Raw genomic sequence first — 24,217 nt, forward strand, 5'->3', positions numbered from 1 at the left:
AGGCATTACGGTGTGTGGCATAATGTGTCGGGGGCATTACAGTGTGTGCATATTGTGTCGTGCATTATTGTGTGTGGCATAATGGCTAAGGGCCATTGCAGTATGTGGCATAATGTATACTGGGCATTACTATAAGGAGGAAAAATGACAAATAATGTAAGGGGCATGAATCAGGATTATTTTTCTTTCCTGTGGTGGCCAACGTCTGGGCGTGCAGGTTGCAAAACTGGGGTATAAGGTAGTCTTTTCCTGCAATGCCACGCCCCTTTATAGTCTTTTCCTGCAATGACACGCCCCTTTATGCGAAGCCACGCCCATTTCAACGAAGCAACACACCCTTTTCGGCGGCGCACGCCTTCGGCGCGCACATATTTGTCCCTCTACTACTGCCAATTATGGGGGGGGGGGGCGCCGAAGAATTTTTTGGCTTGGGGGAGAAAAATTTCTAGTTACGCCACTGGCTTGGTCACTTATAATTATGGAAGCCAGGCTGCACACAGAAACAGTGGATCACCAGTAGTGTTTGGGGAAACCCTTTTTATAATGTATCAATAATATGTCATCTGAATTGAGAGCTGCCTATAGGTTTCATGTAGCGTTGGATCCCCACCGACGAATATATATGCCTGTCATCAAGCATATTTTTTATGGATTCTCGACCCCTGCTTACATTGGATAGACGCTTCTCCCTGGCCTGGCTGCCTTATCAATGGATAATTGCGTATAAACACCCCCAGCTGATTGTGCTTCATGAATTTGCGTTAGCATTTCTTACGCTAAGCCTTCCCCATAGTGCCAGATCAGCAGAACATTCCCAATGCACTCAGACCTGCTAGGGTAACAGCATTTCAATGTCTCTAATTAATCACTGTTTGATTACTTAAGTGCAGCAGTCAGAGTTAGTTAGTAACACTGCAAGCACACACTATAAGAACATGTATTTTCTGAAAGCTACTGTATACTCCGGAAATAACCACAAGGGGAAAAGCATTGGGTCCTGTAATAGCCACATTTAATTAGCTCACAAGACTTACCGTACATTTGCTGCGGAGGCAGAGGCTATATTGTTTACTGTATGCCTGATGTCATCATGGTGCATATGTGACAATTGAAAGTTTAGTTGCATCTTGTGAATGCACATGTAATTGCTTCTTTTTTTCTGATGCTTTTTATGTCTGTGACGCAAAGGGGCTGATCCAGAGTTGGGCGCAATTCCGGTTTCCGCGTGGATCTTTTTTACATAATCCATGGCAGTGCTTATTCAACTGTGAGCAGCTCCACGTAATACACAGTTGCATGCATTTCAGCCGTATCTCTACTGAGTGGGTGTGCTGGGTGCTCACATGTAGGAGAAGTGTTCTGTGGGCATGAAGGCAGATTATTTACCCAGCCATCAGTGCAGCTGATTTGCATGTTACTCTGAATAAGGCCCAAAATATGCCTGACTATGACGATACCGGGGTCATATACAAACCAGAGAGATAAAAGTGACGGGAGATTTAGGGGGACATTTACTAAGCAGTGATAAGAGCGGAGAAGTGAGCCAGTGGAGAAGTTGCCCCATCAACCAATCAGCACTGAAGTAACATCTATAATTTGCATACTATAAAATGATACAGAGCTGCTGATTGGTTGATGGGGAAATATCTCCACTGGCTCACTTCTCCGCTCTTATCACTGCTTAGTAAATGTACCCCAAAGTACCAGCCAATCAGCTCCTAACTTCCATGTGTTTGAAAAATGGCATATCTATAATGGGTATAAAGTGTGCAGTTCAGGGGGCGCCCGAAAAACACACCCTGCACCCGTATTCTTCAATACTTACCTCTCCAGAGTTGTGCGTCGGCAGCCGTAGCTCTACAGAATTACACAATTTGCACATGCGCAAGTAAGGAAATTGCCGGGAAAATGGCCACCACACCAGTTTCCAAGAGACCTGCACACGCGCAGTAGACTCTAGCACGGCACTAGAATATACTAGTTTCATGCGCTGCAGGCAGCCAGCTGGAGAGAAGGGGGCCCAGAAGGAGGCTGCACACAGGCCCCTTCCTCTCTTAACATGCCCCAGGTCTATTACATTTACCCATAATTACCCATAATGGGTAAAATGGGATGACTTAAGTTATTTATGAGATGAGTTAATTATCTGCTATCCACAGACTAAGGGGTCTATTTACTAAAGCCTTGGATGGAGATTAGGTCGACAGAGATAAAGTACCAGCCAATCGGCTTCTAACTGCTATGCCGCAGGCTGTGGGGCTAATTCAGTAAGGATAGCAAATTCTGCTAATCAGCAGAACTTGCTATCCTTTTGGTCGCATGCTGGGGGACGCCCATCGCTGGGCAAGGCTGCCCAGTATACTGACCGGCACCTCCACCGCTTCAACAAGCAGAAATTGTGATCGCTTCGCAATTTCTGCTTGTCAGCGGAAACTAAGGATGGCTCATGCCAGCACAGCACACCTGAGCCCGAAGGAGTCCTGGCGCCATCTTACCCATCGCGGCGGCTGCATGTGACATCAGACATCCGCCGCAATCACGCCCCCAACATGCCCCCGTTCGCACCGCACCACCCACCGTTTGTGTCGCCCCGCCCCCGCAACGCTCTCCCTGGAAAAGGAGCGTTGACCCCCTCGGCGACCGCCTCTGCCTGTCAGAGGCGATCGCTTTTTCTGTGGCCCCCCGCAGAAAGTGCGGGCGCATGCGCAGGACGGGCACCTTGTATGCGCCCGTGATTTGCGATACAACCTTAATTATCCTCTGTGTTTGAAAAATGACAGTTTGGAGCTAGTTGGCTGGTACTTTATCTCGGTCAACTTTATCTCCATCCACAGCTTAGTAAATAGACCCCTTATTTATTCATTCCACAGCTTCATTGTCACACTTTTCTGCAATTTGTGTGAAATTAAGTGGATCTCTCAGTTCATGGGCAGCTCATAATCTTATTGATTACAGCAGCGGTTCGGTTCGCAAACTTTTTTTAATCACAGCGCCCTAGAGAATCAGAATTTTTTTTTTTGACGGCACCTTTAGGCCAAGATTCTTTAAACTTAGAATGAAATATTAAATTAATTGTTTTTGTCATCCTTAAGTTCAATTGTGTGATGAGGGACAAGATTTGCATCTGCTTGTCCATATATATTATGATTGGAAGCCACCAGCAGTGATTTTACCTATTACCGTATATACTCGAGTATAAACCGACTTTTTCAGCACCTTTTTTTGTGCTGAAAAAGCCCCTTCGCTTATACTCGAGTGAGTATTTAGGAGGGACACGGAGGGCACAGCGCGCGGCTCTCCTGTGTCGCTCCTGCGTCTCCGGCGGCAGCGGCGTGTGTGTGTTAAAGGAAGTGCATGAACCGGCACTTCCTTGAACACACACACGCCGCTGCCGCCGGAGACACAGGAGGGACACAGGAGAGCCGCACGCTGTGCCCTCCGTGTCCCTCCTTCAGAAGACAGCGCGGGAGCGACGGGACAGCGCGGGAGCGACGGAGGGTAAGTAACAAACTGGCACTGTGGGGCATATCTGGCACATCTGGCACTGTGGGGCATATCTGGCACTGTGGGGCATAGCTGGAAGCATGAGGGCATATCTGGCACTGTGGGGCATATCTGGCACATCTGGCACTGTGGGGCATATCTGGCAGCATGAGGGCATATCTGGCACTGTGGGGCATATCTGGCACATCTGGCACTGTGGGGCATAGCTGGAAGCATGAGGACATATCTGGCACTGTGGGGCATAGCTGGAAGCATGAGGGCATATCTGGCACTGTGGGGCATATCTGGCACATCTGGCACTGTGGGGCATATCTGGCAGCATGAGGGCATATCTGGCACTGTGGGGCATATCTGGCACATCTGGCACTGTGGGGCATAGCTGGAAGCATGAGGACATATCTGGCACTGTGGGGGCATATCTGTGTACGGCTAGAGCTGCATTTCCCACCCTAGGCTTATACTCGAGTCAATAAGTTTTCCCAGGTTTTTGTGGTAAAATTAGGTGCCTCGGCTTATATTCAGGTCGACTTATACTCGAGTATATACAGTACATTGACCATAATTTGAATTGGTCCTGGACAACCAATCCAAGGCACCCCTGCAAGTGTCCCGAGGCACCCCAGGGTGCCAACGGTACACAGTTTGAGAACCACTGGATTACACCAACTAGATGTATTTTCTGTTATACTATAGGTAGCTCCAGTTTAGTTTTCTGGTTTGCACCTGACATTAAGTATTGACTGATTTATAACATCTTGTTTGCTATAGCAGAGTTATTTTGGCATTACTTCATTGATTTCTGTTTTCCTGCATTTGCTGTATTTTTTATAATCTTTTCACAAGACCACTCTGCTTTGTTTAACATTTACTTGATGTGAAGCGTCCTAGTTGCCTAGCAACCAGAATTGCGCTCACAGTATCAGCTCACTCAGATGCAGATATTTTGTTTCTGCTTAATGTATTTTGTTTATTGTATTTAATGGTAATATCGGTGTGTTTAGTTTGGTTATTTGTCTATGTTTAATAAACAAGATTTTCTTTTAACATTACGTTCACCTAAACCTCTGTTGCTATTCCGTTGCTATTGCTATAGGACCATAAGTGTCAATTAGGTCTTATTTGTTCTTCTGTTGGATGCACTTTATCAGTATTTTCTAGTGTTACACCTTATAGGGAAGATTCAGTTCTCCACAATGTTCCACTGAGGGCATCTGAAATGGTCCATGAAGGCATTCCATGGTAATGTATCTTCCTCTATGGGGTGTGAGGGAAAATGAGACATTTTAAGATGTTCTGTGGCTTATCATAGAGAATTGAATTCCTCACCATTGATTGATGATTTTCCACTACTTTTAGTGGGGATTGTATCTCTATGCAGTTCATTCTTTATGATCATTTCATAGTATCATTCTACTTTGCTTCATTTTGCCAAGAGCGTCCCAGTTGCTTAGCAACCAGTGGTGCCCTTGGTTTAATTAATTTATACAATATTAATTTTATTGTGCATTCAACAACCATATCTGATTGCTACACATCTTATGTTTCTAAATATTTGTTTTCTATTATCATTTCATGTACTGTAGTGTTCGTGTACTGTAGTGTAGTGTTCATGTACTGTAGTGTAGTGTTCATGTACTGTAGTGTTCATGTACTGTAGTGTAGTGTTCATGTACTGTAGTGTAGTGTACATGTACTGTAGTGTTCATGTACTGTAGTGTAGTGTTCATGTACTGTAGTGTAGTGTTCATGTACTGTAGTGTTCATGTAGTGTAGTGTTCGTGTACTGTAGTGTTCATGTACTGTAGTGTAGTGTACATGTACTGTAGTGTTCATGTACTGTAGTGTAGTGTACATGTACTGTAGTGTTCATGTACTGTAGTGTAGTGTTCATGTACTGTAGTGTAGTGTTCATGTACTGTAGTGTAGTGTTCGTGTACTGTAGTGTTCATGTACTGTAGTGTAGTGTTCGTGTACTGTAGTGTTCATGTAGTGTAGTGTTCGTGTACTGTAGTGTTCATGTACTGTAGTGGTCGTGTAGTGTACATGTACTGTAGTGTTCATGTACTGTAGTGTAGTGTTCATGTACTGTAGTGTAATGTTCGTGTACTGTAGTGTAGTGTTCGTGTACTGTAGTGTTCATGTACTGTAGTGTAGTGTTCGTGTACTGTAGTGTTCATGTACTGTAGTGTAGTGTTCGTGTACTGTAGTGTTCATGTACTGTAGTGGTCGTGTAGTGTACATGTACTGTAGTGTTCATGTACTGTAGTGTAGTGTTCATGTACTGTAGTGTAGTGTTCATGTACTGTAGTGTAATGTTCGTGTACTGTAGTGTTCATGTACTGTAGTGTAATGTTCGTGTACTGTAGTGTACATGTACTGTAGTGTAATGTTCGTGTACTGTAGTGTTCGTGTACTGTAGTGTACATGTACTGTAGTGTTCATGTACTGTAGTGAAGTGTTCATGTACTGTAGTGTAGTGTTTGCGCACTGTCATGTACATGTACTGTAGTGTAGTCAGGGCCTTTGCAAGATCTCTCTGCACCCTAGGCAAAGCTTCAAACTGGTGCCCCCTAACCTGCAACCCCCCAGCAGGAGGTGTATCAGGGCTATGAGGAGCGGCCATGGAGGCGCCCCTCGGGAGCCATTGTTACATCCGCCTCCTATGTGCCTTCACATGACTTGATTTTACACATATCGGCACAGAGGAAGCGCTGAGGCACTATGTGGTACAGCCTGATAGTGGTGGCTGTGCCTGATTAGACCCGCAGCAGCAGCCAGCGCAGTGTAAAAGGAGGAGGCTGCATACAGAGACACCTTTAAGTTTTTTGCTAGATAAATTCAGTGGCGCCCCTAGGCAGCCGCCTAATGGTAGAGCCGGCCCTGAGTGTAGTGTACATGTACTGTAGTGTTTATGTACTGTAGTGTTCATCTACTGTACTGTAGTGTACATGTACTGTGGTGTGGTGTTCGTGTACTGTAGTGTTCATGTACTGTACTGTAGTGTACATGTACTGTATTGTTTGTGTACTGTAGTGTTCATGTACTGTAGTATAGTGTTCATGTACTGTAGTGTAGTGCTCATGTACTGTAGTGTTCATGTACTGTTGTATAGTGTTCATGTACTGTACTGTAGTGTACATGTAGTGTAGTGTTTGTGTACTGTAGTGTTCATGTACTGTAGTATAGTGTTCATGTACTGTAGTGTAGTGCTCATGTACTGTACTGTAGTTTTTGTGTACTGTAGTGTAGCGTTCATGTACTGTAGTGTAGTGTTCATGTACTGTAGTATACATGTAGTGTAGTATAGTGTTCATGTACTGTACTGTAGTTTTTGTGTACTGTAGTGTAGTGTTCATGTACTGTAGTGTAGTGTTCATGTACTGTAGTGTACATGTAGTGTAGTATAGTGTTCATGTACTGTACTGTACTGTACATGTACTGTAGTGTTCATGCACTGTACTGTTCATGTACTGTACTGTAGTCTTTGTGTACTGTAGTGTAGTGTTCATGTACTGTAGTGTAGTGTTCATGTACTGTAGTGTACATGTAGTGTAGTATAGTGTTCATGTACTGTACTGTACTGTACTGTACATGTACTGTAGTGTTCATGCACTGTACTGTTCATGTACTGTAGTGTAGTATTTGTGTACTGTTCTGTAGTGTACATGTACTGTAATGTAGAGTTGTGCATTATTTTCCCTGCCCCATCTGTGTTTCATGTTTATTCTCCCTGGCATTTGCTGGGACCTCTGCTTACTTACACTGCCCGATACATTGTGGGATGAAAGAGAGTGTAAAATAATATCTATTCCCTATTTGGAATTTTGGCTCTGATACACATTATAAGATAGAGCATAGAGGAATAACCTGCTGTATTTCTGACACAACACACATACCCTATTTACATACCAATGCCTACAAAGACCAAGCCCACAGAGTTGCCGCCCTTGACCAGGTCACATGGATACTGGTGGAAGAAGAAATGAGGATAATGCATCCTTCAGTGAGCAGAATTGCTAATTAGTATAACTGTATGAGATGGTCCTGGACCCTGCATCTTTTTGACATGTAGGCCTTCCCTAAATGTGCAGGAGTGGACTAGTAGTGGCTTCCCACTGGAAGCTTTTAGTGCCAGTCACATGCCGGACTGGAAGTCGGAAGCTCATTCCCATATGACTACCAGTCTGGTGTGCGAGTAGCAGAAAGAGCTTACAAGTGGAACAGATCGTCAGTGGAAACTGACCACAGCAAATTCATTCCAATCCTTGGATCTGCCGCTGTGAAAGTGCTCTGCCCAACTTTGCCTGAACTGAGGGCATGGCTGGAATTACACATGGTGTAGTCATTTAGGGTAGTATTTATCAAAGCTTGGAGAGAGATAAAATTGTGAGAGATAAAGTAACAGCCAATCAGTATCTGCGTTACATTTTACAGGCTGTGTTTTAAAAATTATAGGAGCTGATTGGTTGGTGCTTTATCTGTCACAATTTTATGTCTCTCTAAGTTTTGATAAAATACCCCCCATGATTTAACTTTTGTTATTTTATCTTAAAATATAGGCGGTTAAGCTCAATTTATGACTTACATTAATTTTGTGTGATGGGACTGCCATGTGTCTTGTTTGTGAATTTCAACTTTTTTATTGCTTTGGTCATAGGGGGCCCAGAAATGTGCTTTCCTGTATACAGTACTCCTGAAGTAACTAATGCATTCCGTTAAAATTGTGATTGGAAGCCTGGCATTTAGGATGTATAAAATGCAACTGCTTTGGTAGTGCCAATAATGCTCCTGGTAAGAGGGATTGTCCCCCTTGCTCTAGGTGGAACTCAACAAGGAACACTTCAATCTGTCCAGCGCCTCTAATACTTTTTGGTATCCGGTCTTCAGGTTGACACTCATTAGGTCGATGACTATTGGTTGACATGCATTAGAGCGACATGGTCACTAGGTCGACATGCAAAGGTCAACATATGAAAAGGTCGACATGAGTTTTTAAAATAAATAAATATTTTTTTGAACTTTTTCATACTTTAAGATCCACAGGCTCGGACTGGCCCACAGGGGTACACGGGAAACCACCGGTAGGCCCCACTGCCTGGGGGCCCCTCCTCCTCTAGGGATCAGGTTCTAGACTGTGCACTTGAATTATATATTATACATATGTTGCCTTATTCTGCACAGGATTATGATGTATTCTCTACAGTACATTGCTGTCATTAATCTGGCACATTATCATGCATGCACTAGCATTAATTATAAAAATAAATTATCAAGGAGTCCAGACCAGGTACTCTATAATGGTTAGCCAAACCTATGTGGTGGCTGGACACACCCCCTTTGGAGGCTGACCACACCTCTTATTATGGGCCCCTACCACTGCATACCCCCGGTGGGCCCTTCATGCTCCAGTTCGACACTGACCATCCACGTGGACTGCGATTGGGGATAGTAACCTGTGCTGAGCTCAGCGGTAGCAGAGCGAGGCACCTTGCCCGAAGCATGGCGACCGACGTTAGCCATGCGAGGAGATACGGTGCACTAATTGGGGTTTCCGGTCACTTTACGAAGAAAACAAGTCCCATTTAAATAAAACACCAAAACCTCACGTTGACATTTTTCCATGTCGACCCTTTCCATGTCGACCAATAGTGGTCAACCTAATGACTGTCGACCTAGTTACTGTCGACCCAACAATCCACACCTTTTCACCCCTGCAGTTGCTGCCACAAAGCAATGATCTTACTTGTAAAACAGGTGCATGTATAGAAGAATAGGAGCATGACCACACAACGGTGTACTCCAGTGACGTGCGGTGGGGTGAGGCAGGTGAGGCAGAGCCTTTCCTGTCATACTTACGTTTAAACCAGTGTTTTGACTGAATAAAATATATGAAAAATACTGGAAATTTGAAATATCTACTTTGTATTATTCTAATCATTTTTATAGCCCAAACTCTGGAGTAAAAAGTCTATGGCAGGTGAGGCAGTGCCTCACCTGTGTATCCTTTCCACACATCTCTAATCAAAACTCACCAGATTTCCATTAGTTTATATTGCTGCACCTGTGTATAATGCCCAGATGTACCCTTTGGCTCATATATTGCATGTAAAACTGGCTCTGGGGTTAGCCAGTGCCTCCTGAGCCATTTAGCTCACCGCACATCCCTGGTGTACTCTAGGACAGAACAGCCATTAATGCTCCTTGCGTTTTGCTTTAGCTGTCAGATCATCTCTGTTCTTTCGTTTTCCTCTTCTGTACATGATTAATTGTCTGCTGTAAAAAGCTTTGCTGTAGTCCATCCATACATCAGTTTTGTAAAACTTTTTTGGATCAATTCTAGTGTATTAATGTATTAATGAGAATGAGTGCAAAGTGCCCAAATCGGCTGTATTTCTTTTTATTTGTTAATTCAATATGCCGTCAATACAGCAAACAAATGAATAGATCCCGTATTTAACCTGCTTTTAACTTATACCAAATGGTATCCATAAAAAGGAAAGCTGATTGTAATATCTTGCCAGAATGTATCAAAACTCAAATTATAAAGATTATTTGTATTTATAAAGTTATTTCAGATTATTTGTGTTTACAAAGTTATTTCAGTCATAAAAGCAATCAAATTGAGAGCTGAGGGCTTAAAGGTCCACTAGACCAAAATTGCTTTGTCCCAACCCATCCATTAGGCCTGGCTAGTGGCGTCACAACCGGGGTGCGGGGGGTATGGCCCGCACCCGGTTGTCACCCACCGAGGGGTGTCACCAAAGTGTCGGCTCCTGCTCAGTGACAGGAGTCGGGTACTGTACTGTAACATTACGTGCAGTGCCCGGCTCCTGTCACTGTGAAGAAGCCGACACTGCAGTCTCCGGGGTCAGCCAGCACCTCCCGCACCCCCTTAGTCACGGAAACGGGGGTCGGGAAGCGTAGCCACGCCCATGTGCAGCGCAACTACGCCCCCCATCTCCCAAAGCCACGCCCCGACTGACTGCACCCGCGAAGCCACGCCCCTTTTTGAACAGGAGCCGCACCGGGTGTCAAACATGTAAGTGACGCCTCTGGGCCTGGCACCTACTTGTATATGTCCTAATGGTCCAATGCCAGGGAAACCATGTTTACATTTGGCATGCATCAACTTGCAGTTTTTAAATGGTTATTAGGAATGACAATGGATACAGGAGGCAGAGGTTTCATGTTAGGGTCACTTTTCTTAATGCCAAAATCAAACACTCAGAAAATCTCCAGCAAATGTGCAATTAATAAATAATTTCAAAATAATTCAGGATTCCATCTATCATGAATGCGTTACCTCTACTAGGATTGGGAGTCTGCACATAATTATACCATCTTCTTTACTGTTGTTATTTGACACTGTTTTTAGTTTTTTTCATATTACATATTCATCTTTGTATGATGCCCTTCAGGTTAATGGGATGGTGCAGTGGCAGAACTTGTGAGTGGTGGGCCCAGGTGCAAATATATAATCTGGGCCCCCCTCCTCCACCCAAACCCAAGTTCATAATTTGCCACACAGCAGTGGGTGACAAGGAGAGGCAGAGGGTGACAGGGATACAAGCACAATGTACTGCACGGTGCGGAGAACATGGGGCATATACATTTGTGGGGGCCGGAACACAGTGGCCTCTGCTCTGTCTGTGACAGGGGCCCCTGCCGCTTGTACTTTCCTCAGTTTGGCATTGACTCTGACAGTTCCAATTACACCGGGTGTGAGCAGCCTTTAATGCACAGACAGAAGCGCATCAGAAAGAATGTCTGCTAATTAGAGGCAGTATGTGGCTGTGATCATTGTATGGGCTGTAACACACTACCTGGTTTTCCCTTTGTCCGGCTTTTTGCCATCCGGAGGGTCTTTCACACACAACGGCTTTGAGCCGTGTGTATTGCTGTGCGCATGCGCAGCAGTAGCGGCGGCGGCTCAAAAAACCTTTGTGTGTGAAAGCTCCCCTTCACACACACGGTCCACTGCCTACAAAGACGGCACAGCAGCAGGACCTTCAAGTGGATAGTTCCGGCTGCAACCCGGCAGCCGTGCCGGGGCCGTGCCGTGTGAAAGGACACATTGCTCTGAATGTGTCTCTACAGCACAGCAGCGTTAAAAAAACGGGCGGGATTTTGACGGGCGGCGGGAGCCGACGCGTGTGAAACAGCACTATGGGGCAGGTTCGTCAGGCAGTGGGGCCCACCCTGCTCTCTGCACTGGGCCAATCATCCAACAATGCTTAAAATGGTCTGCAGGGGTGCAAGGGGGGAATGGTTGGTTATAACTCATTGCTAGTCTGGGCAGCAGTGGGCCCTTTGGTCCTCAGGGGCCCTTGTGCAATACACCTGCTGCACCAATGGTAGTCCGCCTCTAGGGGGGGTTATATTTATTAGAGATGAGCGGGTTCGGTTTCTTTGAATCCGAACCCGCACGAACTTCACTTTTTTTTCCACGGGTCCGAGCGACTCGGATCTTCCCGCCTTGCTCGGTTAACCCGAGCGCGCCCGAACGTCATCATGACGCTGTCGGATTCTCGCGAGGCTCGGATTCTATCGCGAGACTCGGATTCTATATAAGGAGCCGCGCGTCGCCGCCATTTTCACTCGTGCATTGAGATTGATAGGGAGAGGACGTGTCTGGCGTCCTCTCCATTAGAATAGAGATAGATAGATTAGATAGAGAGAGATTGTGCAGAGTCGCAGACAGAGTTAGTTTACCACAGTCAGTGACCAGTGCAGTTGCTAGTTAACTTTTATTTAATATAATATATCCGTTCAGTTCTCTCTGCTATATCCGTTCTCTGCCTGAAAAAAAAAAACGATACACAGCACAGTCAGTCACACAGTGTGACTCAGTCTGTGTGCACTCAGCTCAGCCCAGTGTGCTGCACAGTCATCAATGTATAAATTAAAAGCTTATAATTAATTGTGGGGGAGACTGGGGAGCACTGCAGGTTGTTAGCAGGAGCCAGGAGTACAATTATATTAATTAACAGTGCACACTTTTGCTGCAGGAGTGGTGACCAGTGCCTGACCACCAGTATAGTATTGTTGTATACTACTAATATCTCTTTAAATATCAACCAGTCTATATTAGCAGCAGACACAGTACAGTGCGGTAGTTCACGGCTGTGGCTACCTCTGTGTCGGCACACGGCAGGCAGTCCGTCCGACCAGAATTGTATTATTTATTATTATATACCTACCACCTAACCGTGTTTTTTTTTTCATTCTTTATACCGTCATAGTGTCATCCTAATTGTTACGAGTATACTACTATCTCTTTATCAACCAGTGTACAGTGCGGTAGTTCACGGCTGTGGCTACCTCTGTGTCGGCACACGGCAGGCAGTCCGTCCGACCAGAATTGTATTATTTATTATTATATACCTACCACCTAACCGTGGTTTTTTTTTCATTCTTTATACCGTCATAGTGTCATCCTAATTGTTACGAGTATACTACTATCTCTTTATCAACCAGTGTACAGTGCGGTAGTTCACGGCTGTGGCTACCTCTGTGTCGGCACACGGCAGGCAGTCCGTCCGACCAGAATTGTATTATTTATTATTATATACCTACCACCTAACCGTGGTTTTTTTTTCATTCTTTATACCGTCATAGTGTCATCCTAATTGTTACGAGTATACTACTATCTCTTTATCAACCAGTGTACAGTGCGGTAGTTCACGGCTGTGGCTACCTCTGTGTCGGCACACGGCAGGCAGTCCGTCCGACCAGAATTGTATTATTTATTATTATATACCTACCACCTAACCGTGGTTTTTTTTTCATTCTTTATACCGTCATAGTGTCATCCTAATTGTTACGAGTATACTACTATCTCTTTATCAACCAGTGTACAGTGCGGTAGTTCACGGCTGTGGCTACCTCTGTGTCGGCACACGGCAGGCAGTCCGTCCGACCAGAATTGTATTATTTATTATTATATACCTACCACCTAACCGTGGTTTTTTTTTCATTCTTTATACCGTCATAGTGTCATCCTAATTGTTACGAGTATACTACTATCTCTTTATCAACCAGTGTACAGTGCGGTAGTTCACGGCTGTGGCTACCTCTGTGTCGGCACACGGCAGGCAGTCCGTCCGACCAGAATTGTATTATTTATTATTATATACCTACCACCTAACCGTGGTTTTTTTTTCATTCTTTATACCGTCATAGTGTCATCCTAATTGTTACGAGTATACTACTATCTCTTTATCAACCAGTGTACAGTGCGGTAGTTCACGGCTGTGGCTACCTCTGTGTCGGCACACGGCAGGCAGTCCGTCCGACCAGAATTGTATTATTTATTATTATATACCTACCACCTAACCGTGGTTTTTTTTTCATTCTTTATACCGTCATAGTGTCATCCTAATTGTTACGAGTATACTACTATCTCTTTATCAACCAGTGTACAGTGCGGTAGTTCACGGCTGTGGCTACCTCTGTGTCGGCACACGGCAGGCAGTCCGTCCGACCAGAATTGTATTATTTATTATTATATACCTACCACCTAACCGTGGTTTTTTTTTCATTCTTTATACCGTCATAGTGTCATCCTAATTGTTACGAGTATACTACTATCTCTTTATCAACCAGTGTACAGTGCGGTAGTTCACGGCTGTGGCTACCTCTGTGTCGGCACACGGCAGGCAGTCCGTCCGACCAGAATTGTATTATTTATTATTATATACCTACCACCTAACCGTGGTTTTTTTTTCATTCTTTATACCGTCATAGTGTCATCCTAATTGTTACGAGTATACTACTATCTCTTTATCAACCAGTGTACAGTGCGGTAGTTCACGGCTGTGGCTACCTCTGTGTCGGCAGTCGGCAGGCAGTCCGTCCATCCATAATTGTATTATTATTATAATATATACCACCTAACCGTGGTTTTTTTTTCATTCTTTATACCGTCGTCATAGTGTCATACTAGTTGTTACGAGTATACTACTATCTCTTTATCAACCAGTGTACAGTGCGGTAGTTCACGGCTGTGGCTACCTCTGTGTCGGCAGTCGGCAGGCAGTCCGTCCATCCATAATTGTATTATTATTATAATATATACCACCTAACCGTGGTTTTTTTTGCATTCTTTATACCGTCGTCATAGTGTCATACTAGTTGTTACGAGTATACTACTATCTCTTTATCAACCAGTGTACAGTGCGGTAGTTCACGGCTGTGGCTACCTCTGTGTCGGCAGTCGGCAGGCAGTCCGTCCATCCATAATTGTATTATTATTATAATATATACCACCTAACCGTGGTTTTTTTTCCATTCTTTATACCGTCGTCATAGTGTCATACTAGTTGTTACGAGTATACTACTATCTCTTTATCAACCAGTGTACAGTGCGGTAGTTCACGGCTGTGGCTACCTCTGTGTCGGCAGGCAGTCCGTCCATCCATAATTGTATTATTATTATAATATATACCACCTAACCGTGGTTTTTTTTGCATTCTTTATACCGTCGTCATAGTGTCATACTAGTTGTTACGAGTATACTACTATCTCTTTATCAACCAGTGTACAGTGCGGTAGTTCACGGCTGTGGCTACCTCTGTGTCGGCAGTCGGCAGGCAGTCCGTCCATCCATAATTGTATTATTATTATAATATATACCACCTAACCGTGGTTTTTTTTCCATTCTTTATACCGTCGTCATAGTGTCATACTAGTTGTTACGAGTATACTACTATCTCTTTATCAACCAGTGTACAGTGCGGTAGTTCACGGCTGTGGCTACCTCTGTGTCGGCAGTCGGCAGGCAGTCCGTCCATCCATAATTGTATTATTATTATAATATATACCACCTAACCGTGGTTTTTTTATACCACCTAACCGTGGCAGTCCGTCCATAATTGTATACTAGTAAACTATCCAATCCATCCATCTCCATTGTTTACCTGAGGTGCCTTTTAGTTCTGCCTATAAAATATGGAGAACAAAAAAGTTGAGGTTCCAAAATTAGGGAAAGATCAAGATCCACTTCCACCTCGTGCTGAAGCTGCTGCCACTAGTCATGGCCGAGACGATGAAATGCCAGCAACGTCGTCTGCCAAGGCCGATGCCCAATGTCATAGTACAGAGCATGTCAAATCCAAAACACCAAATATCAGAAAAAAAAGGACTCCAAAACCTAAAATAAAATTGTCGGAGGAGAAGCGTAAACTTGCCAATATGCCATTTACCACACGGAGTGGCAAGGAACGGCTGAGGCCCTGGCCTATGTTCATGGCTAGTGGTTCAGCTTCACATGAGGATGGAAGCACTCAGCCTCTCGCTAGAAAACTGAAAAGACTCAAGCTGGCAAAAGCACCGCAAAGAACTGTGCGTTCTTTGAAATCCCAAATCCACAAGGAGAGTCCAATTGTGTCGTTTGCGATGCCTGACCTTCCCAACACTGGACGTGAAGAGCATGCGCCTTCCACTATTTGCATGCCCCCTGCAAGTGCTGGAAGGAGCACCCGCAGTCCAGTTCCTGATAGTCAGATTGAAGATGTCAGTGTTGAAGTACACCAGGATGAGGAGGATATGGGTGTTGCTGGCGCTGGGGAGGAAATTGACCAGGAGGATTCTGATGGTGAGGTGGTTTGTTTAAGTCAGGCACCCGGGGAGACACCTGTTGTCCGTGGGAGGAATATGGCCGTTGACATGCCAGGTGAAAATACCAAAAAAATCAGCTCTTCGGTGTGGAGGTATTTCACCAGAAATGCGGACAACAGGTGTCAAGCCGTGTGTTCCCTTTGTCAAGCTGTAATAAGTAGGGGTAAGGACGTTAACCACCTCGGAACATCCTCCCTTATACGTCACCTGCAGCGCATTCATAATAAGTCAGTGACAAGTTCAAAAACTTTGGGTGACAGCGGAAGCAGTCCACTGACCAGTAAATCCCTTCCTCTTGTAACCAAGCTCACGCAAACCACCCCACCAACTCCCTCAGTGTCAATTTCCTCCTTCCCCAGGAATGCCAATAGTCCTGCAGGCCATGTCACTGGCAAGTCTGACGAGTCCTTTCCTGCCTGGGATTCCTCCGATGCATCCTTGCGTGTAACGCCTACTGCTGCTGGCGCTGCTGTTGTTGCCGCTGGGAGTCGATGGTCATCCCAGAGGGGAAGTCGTAAGCCCACTTGTACTACTTCCAGTAAGCAATTGACTGTTCAACAGTCCTTTGCGAGGAAGATGAAATATCACAGCAGTCATCCTACTGCAAAGCGGATAACTGAGTCCTTGACAACTATGTTGGTGTTAGACGTGCGTCCGGTATCCGCCGTTAGTTCACAGGGAACTAGACAATTTATTGAGGCAGTGTGCCCCCGTTACCAAATACCATCTAGGTTCCACTTCTCTAGGCAGGCGATACCGAGAATGTACACGGACGTCAGAAAAAGACTCACCAGTGTCCTAAAAAATGCAGTTGTACCCAATGTCCACTTAACCACGGACATGTGGACAAGTGGAGCAGGGCAGGGTCAGGACTATATGACTGTGACAGCCCACTGGGTAGATGTATGGACTCCCGCCGCAAGAACAGCAGCGGCGGCACCAGTAGCAGCATCTCGCAAACGCCAACTCTTTCCTAGGCAGGCTACGCTTTGTATCACCGCTTTCCAGAATACGCACACAGCTGAAAACCTCTTACGGCAACTGAGGAAGATCATCGCGGAATGGCTTACCCCAATTGCACTCTCCTGTGGATTTGTGGCATCGGACAACGCCAGCAATATTGTGTGTGCATTAAATATGGGCAAATTCCAGCACGTCCCATGTTTTGCACATACCTTGAATTTGGTGGTGCAGAATTTTTTAAAAAACGACAGGGGCGTGCAAGAGATGCTGTCGGTGGCCAGAAAAATTGCGGGACACTTTCGGCGTACAGGCACCACGTACAGAAGACTGGAGCACCACCAAAAACTACTGAACCTGCCCTGCCATCATCTGAAGCAAGAAGTGGTAACGAGGTGGAATTCAACCCTCTATATGCTTCAGAGGTTGGAGGAGCAGCAAAAGGCCATTCAAGCCTATACAATTGAGCACGATATAGGAGATGGAATGCACCTGTCTCAAGTGCAGTGGAGAATGATTTCAACGTTGTGCAAGGTTCTGATGCCCTTTGAACTTGCCACACGTGAAGTCAGTTCAGACACTGCCAGCCTGAGTCAGGTCATTCCCCTCATCAGGCTTTTGCAGAAGAAGCTGGAGGCATTGAAGAAGGAGCTAACACGGAGCGATTCCGCTAGGCATGTGGGACTTGTGGATGCAGCCCTTAATTCGCTTAACAAGGATTCACGGGTGGTCAATCTGTTGAAATCAGAGCACTACATTTTGGCCACCGTGCTCGATCCTAGATTTAAAGCCTACCTTGGATCTCTCTTTCCGGCAGACACAGGTCTGCTGGGGTTGAAAGACCTGCTGGTGACAAAATTGTCAAGTCAAGCGGAACGCAACCTGTCAACATCTCCTCCTTCACATTCTCCCGCAACTGGGGGTGCGAGGAAAAGGCTCAGAATTCCGAGCCCACCCGCTGGCGGTGATGCAGGGCAGTCTGGAGCGACTGCTGATGCTGACATCTGGTCCGGACTGAAGGACCTGACAACGATTACGGACATGTCGTCTACTGTCACTGCATATGATTCTCTCAACATTGATAGAATGGTGGAGGATTATATGAGTGACCGCATCCAAGTAGGCACGTCACACAGTCCGTACTTATACTGGCAGGAAAAAGAGGCAATTTGGAGGCCCTTGCACAAACTGGCTTTATTCTACCTAAGTTGCCCTCCCACAAGTGTGTACTCCGAAAGAGTGTTTAGTGCCGCCGCTCACCTTGTCAGCAATCGGCGTACGAGGTTACATCCAGAAAATGTGGAGAAGATGATGTTCATTAAAATGAATTATAATCAATTCCTCCGCGGAGACATTGACCAGCAGCAATTGCCTCCACAAAGTACACAGGGAGCTGAGATGGTGGATTCCAGTGGGGACGAATTGATAATCTGTGAGGAGGGGGATGTACACGGTGATATATCGGAGGGTGAAGATGAGGTGGACATCTTGCCTCTGTAGAGCCAGTTTGTGCAAGGAGAGATTAATTGCTTCTTTTTTGGGGGGGGTCCAAACCAACCCGTCATATCAGTCACAGTCGTGTGGCAGACCCTGTCACTGAAATGATGGGTTGGTTAAAGTGTGCATGTCCTGTTTTGTTTATACAACATAAGGGTGGGTGGGAGGGCCCAAGGATAATTCCATCTTGCACCTCTTTTTTCTTTTCTTTTTCTTTGCATCATGTGCTGATTGGGGAGGGTTTTTTGGAAGGGACATCCTGCGTGACACTGCAGTGCCACTCCTAGATGGGCCCGGTGTTTGTGTCGGCCACTAGGGTCGCTAATCTTACTCACACAGCTACCTCATTGCGCCTCTTTTTTTTCTTTGCGTCATGTGCTGTTTGGGGAGGGTTTTTTGGAAGGGACATCCTGCGTGACACTGCAGTGCCACTCCTAGATGTGCCCGGTGTTTGTGTCGGCCACTAGGGTCGCTAATCTTACTCACACAGTCAGCTACCTCATTGCGCCTCTTTTTTTCTTTGCGTCATGTGCTGTTTGGGGAGGGTTTTTTGGAAGGGCCATCCTGCGTGACACTGCAGTGCCACTCCTAGATGGGCCCGGTGTTTGTGTCGGCCACTAGGGTCGCTAATCTTACTCACACAGCTACCTCATTGCGCCTCTTTTTTTCTTTGCGTCATGTGCTGTTTGGGGAGGGTTTTTTGGAAGGGCCATCCTGCGTGACACTGCAGTGCCACTCCTAGATGGGCCCGGTGTTTGTGTCGGCCACTAGGGTCGCTAATCTTACTCACACAGCTACCTCATTGCGCCTCTTTTTTTCTTTGCGTCATGTGCTGTTTGGGGAGGGTTTTTTGGAAGGGCCATCCTGCGTGACACTGCAGTGCCACTCCTAGATGGGCCCGGTGTTTGTGTCGGCCACTAGGGTCGCTAATCTTACTCACACAGCTACCTCATTGCGCCTCTTTTTTTCTTTGCGTCATGTGCTGTTTGGGGAGGGTTTTTTGGAAGGGACATCCTGCGTGACACTGCAGTGCCACTCCTAGATGCGCCCGGTGTTTGTGTCGGCCACTAGGGTCGCTTATCTTACTCACACAGCGACCTCGGTGCAAATTTTAGGACTAAAAATAATATTGTGAGGTGTGATGTGTTCAGAATAGGCTGAAAATGAGTGTAAATTATGTTTTTTGAGGTTAATAATACTTTGGGATCAAAATTACCCCCAAATTCTATGATTTAAGCTGTTTTTTAGGGTTTTTTTAAAAAAACACCCGAATCCAAAACACACCCGAATCCGACAAAAATAATTCGGTGAGGTTTTGCCAAAACGCGTTCGAACCCAAAACACGGCCGCGGAACCGAACCCAAAACCAAAACGCAAAACCCGAAAAATTTCAGGCGCTCATCTCTAATATTTATATGGTCTTAATGTACTGGCTTTCATAAGCACGTGGATTGCTTTATATTGAAACAGTGTATGCTGCTGCTGATGCCTATGGTAATTACTATATGGGAACTTCTTATGATGTTTTTCTTAACTTCTTTGACAACAAACACTGTCACAACTATAATAACACTGTCAAATAATAATAACTGCAATTGTAATTTTTTATTTATTTTTTATTAAGGTAAAACTGGAATTAAAGCCATGAAGAGCAAAATGATGGGCTATCACTTTAGTGGTAAGTAATGCTTTATATTTTACGTAACTATAGATAAAATACACCATTAATTCATGTGCGCAGTTATTCAAAAATATAACTTACTGTGGGGTTAAGATCTGGAATCAGAGCTGGCCAGTCCATCCGGGTTACCGTATTTTCTGTATACCAGTCCAGCTTCGCCCTGGAAACATGGCAGGTGGCATTGTCGTCTCGACAAAAACATTTGTTGTTTCTTAAGAACTGCCACAATGTAGGGAGCACAGAGTAATCGAGAACATCTCTATACTTCGCAGAGTTAATGTGACTATACACTACAACTAGTGGACTCATGCCAAACCAGCTGAAACAGCCCCATAGCATAACACCACCACCTCTATGCTTTACTGTAGGTATTGTACTCTCTGGCATCACACGTTCTCCTGCAAATCACCAAACCCAGACACGCCCATCTGATCTGAAAGGTGTAAACCGTGATTCGTCACTCCATAAAACTTGTCGCCATTGTTCCACTGTCCAGTTTTTGCGCTCTTTACACCATCGTAATTGCTGGGTTGCATTGTTTTTCTTGTGATTAGGGGTTTATGACTAGCTGCTCGCCCATGGGCCGCCCTACAAAGTGTTCTTGTCAAAACCAACAAGAATACAAGAATTCACAAAATTAAGGGCCCCATACACTAAGCCGATTATGCCCGATTTCAGCCCAATTTGGGCATTCGGACCCATATATTGGGTGAAATCGGGCATTTTCGGGGTGCTTTTCCCCCGATCCGATCCGATCCGATGCACGTTCCCATGGGCATCGGATCGGACCCCCCTAGATCCGACATATCACGAGTGCTGCACTTGTTATATGTCGGATCCCGCAGTAAATAGATAGGATAGTAAAAGATACATCGTATGCAAAAAAAACTGATATATAATACTATCTTACCGGCGGGGAGGCTGCTGGGAGTTTGGACGAAATCTTATACGACATGACGGACCGTCATGTTATATAAGTGTATGGGGCCCTTTAAGTGTTTGAACAGATGTCGGAGTCCTTTAAAAAAAGCATTTTATAGGAATGGTTTTGCTAATGTCTGTTTATTATATTTTGGTGACTTCAGTGTGCCTGTAATGGAAGGAATTATTCCCATGAATTAGATTAATGTGTTTGTGAATTTTGTTGGAATGAATTGTCTTTGTAACATTTTTAATTAGACAAGCATGAAAAAATAATGGCACATTTCCTTATTATTTGGAGTGATACAGTACTTTGTCAAACAGCAATTTAGTACTGCCAGTTAAAATACTGCATAGATACAGCGGCTTCAGAGGCACTCTACAGCAGCTGGAATTATACAATTTGATCTTGAATTGGTGTACCAGAAATTATATAAATGAATAGAAAACATGTTGCCTAGTGGCTTATACTCATGTTGATTGATGTAGGGATTGTTCATCATTTGCAGCATGTCATAATTATCATTGTTTCTGCAGCGGGGTACACTGGGGTTTCACAGGGAATAACATCGGGGTGTAGAGTAGGATCTTGATCCGAGGCACCAACAGGTTAAAAGCTTTGACTGTTCCCAAGATGCTCAGCGCCGCCTCCTCTATAACCCCGCCTCCGTGCACAGGAGCTCAGTTTGTAATTGGTGCCCTGCAGGCAGGATACTATCAGGCAGGGCTGCTCCAGCAGCCCTGAAAAGAGTAAATGTTCCCGCCCTGAAGCTGCATCTCTCTGTCTCCCTCGCTCCCTGTCAGCATTTGGGCGCCATTACACACATGCTACGCTGACTCTGGGACTGGTGGGCAATGTCTCCTCTGTAATGTTTCATCAGTGCTGTGCATTTACAGGACACTTGAGTATTCTACATGTCGTCAAGACAGTGTTAGTTAAGAACAAGTGCATACATTCAGGGTTATTTACTACAAGTACCCCGTGATATACATCCAGTCTCTACTGTGCATTGTTATATCTATATAGATCTATATCTATATATATCTATATATATATCTATATATATATCTATCTATCTACATAGCTTTACTCAGTGGTATAGTTACTTTAGTATTGCTGGTCCAGTGTAGTTTTATTGTTGGTAATAATCTCTGCATTGTATATGTGACTGAGTGTGTGCCAATGGCTGCTGTGTGGTCTCTATTTCGTGTATCTCACACATATGGCTATCCCTATATTCTGTACCCTGAGGGGGCTCCGTGTGTCAGGGTTATTAGATAATATAGGTATTTCCAGGATATACGTATTTTGTATTTTTCTCTGTGTTTTTCAGTCACATTTTACCTCACATTTTATCTCAGAAATCCTCTGTTTGTGCTCTGCCTTGCAGTCACACCATACAGGGGATTTTTGTCAGGTAGTTTGTCTGCTTATTTTGTACTGTTACACCCTAGGGTTACGTTTACATATCATCGGAGGATTTTCAGAACCCAGGGCAAGATGAAGAGTGGCGCCCCCCGCCCCCCCAAAAGAAAAAAAAAAAAAAGAAAAAAAAAAAATTAAGTATGTGTGCACTCGTCGAAGGCACGCCCGAAAAATGGGCGTGGACACGCACCAGAAGGGGTTTGGTCACATACCAGAAGGGGCATGGACACTGAAAATGGGGCGTGCCAGAATGACCATCTCCTACCCCCTGTGTCGCCTCTCAGCACACTATCACCTACCCCTTGTGTCGTCTCTCAGCACACCTTCGTTCAATTTTTGCACAGTACGCACGTAGAGTCCCCTTTTTACACAGTATGAATGCCGGGTCCCCTTTTTACACAGTATGCACGCTGAGTCCCATTTTTACACAGTACACAGTGCCAGATACACAATTGCCCCACAGTGCCAGATACACAATCGCCCCACAGTGCCAGATACACAATCGCCCCACAGTGCCAGATACATATTACCCCACAGTGCCAGATACACATTGGCCCACAGTGCCAGATACACATCGGCCCACAGTGCCAGATACACAGTGCCCCACAGTGCAAGATACATATTGCCCCACAGTGCCAGATACATATTGCCCCACAGTGCCAGATACATATTGCCCCACAGTGCCAGATACATATTGCCCCACAGTGCCAGATACACAGTACCCCACAGTGCCAGATACATATTGTCCCACAGTGCCAGATACACACGTTGCCCCTCAGTGCCCCACAGTGCCAGATACACAGTGCCCCAGAGTGCCAGATACATGACCCCCCCCCCTCCCCCCCCGCTGGCTGCTGGTTACTACAACCAGGATCCCCGCTCACTGTCACCGCTGCCGCTGGCCTCTGCTATGTGAGGGGAGGAGAGTGCAGTGCAACGCAGTGCCTCTCCTGCCCCTCTACGCTCCATGAAGTCCGGTCTCCGGTGGCGGCTATCTTAAATGTGGCGCCAGTTCGTTAGCCAATCAGAGCTCGTGGACCGGCAGCCAATCAGGAACCGTTCCGCAAGCTCTGATTGGCTAACGCCACCGGAGACCAGACAGACACACACTGAGCAGTGAGCACATTGAGGGGCAGGAGAGATGCTGCGCTCTCCTCCCCTCACATTGCAGTGGGACAGAGCAGATCAATAGCGGGGGCGGGTGGGCATGATGCCGTGGCCGCCGGCGGCGCCCCCCTCTGCTAGGCCTGCCAAGGCGCCCTGCCCTGCTCGACCCCCCTTAGTTACGCCTCTGCATATCATGTCTGCTAAACAGGGTGGTAAATCCATGGCTGATCCTGCACCATGCAGTGTTGATGCCACGGATTTCTTGGAGAAAAACGTAGCAGCTGAGGGTTCAGGTACTGGGGGTGTTCTATACCCCATGGTCAGTCTGCAGCAACGGGGGCAAATCAAGACCCACCTTAGGCTGTTTTCTCTAATTTACTGACTACGCTAGTAATTAGACTTGTGCCCCCTGTGGGACCTCTTGTGCCATTACAGTCACATATTGTCCCTGCAGTTAATCCGCCGTGGGCAGATACTCTGTTCTCTCGGTTACAGCAATTACA

At 45.6% G+C, this 24,217-nt stretch overlaps 1 protein-coding gene across 4 annotated transcripts in view; it reads left to right on the forward strand.

Moving 5' to 3' along the window:
- The window catches only part of SYT12 (synaptotagmin 12), a 307,494-nt gene that overhangs the window by 94,268 nt on the left and 189,009 nt on the right, over window positions 1–24,217 (forward strand). For all 4 annotated transcript variants that reach the window (XM_063944347.1, XM_063944345.1, XM_063944346.1 and 1 more), the window contains one exon: window positions 20,204–20,257. In XM_063944347.1, the coding sequence (XP_063800417.1) occupies window positions 20,224–20,257 (34 nt within the window). In that variant the 5' untranslated portion in view covers window positions 20,204–20,223. The remainder of the gene's footprint in view (window positions 1–20,203; window positions 20,258–24,217) is intronic.

Source organism: Pseudophryne corroboree, chromosome 11 (assembly GCF_028390025.1).
Source record: "Pseudophryne corroboree isolate aPseCor3 chromosome 11, aPseCor3.hap2, whole genome shotgun sequence".
In the NCBI taxonomy this organism is placed as follows: domain Eukaryota; kingdom Metazoa; phylum Chordata; class Amphibia; order Anura; family Myobatrachidae; genus Pseudophryne; species Pseudophryne corroboree.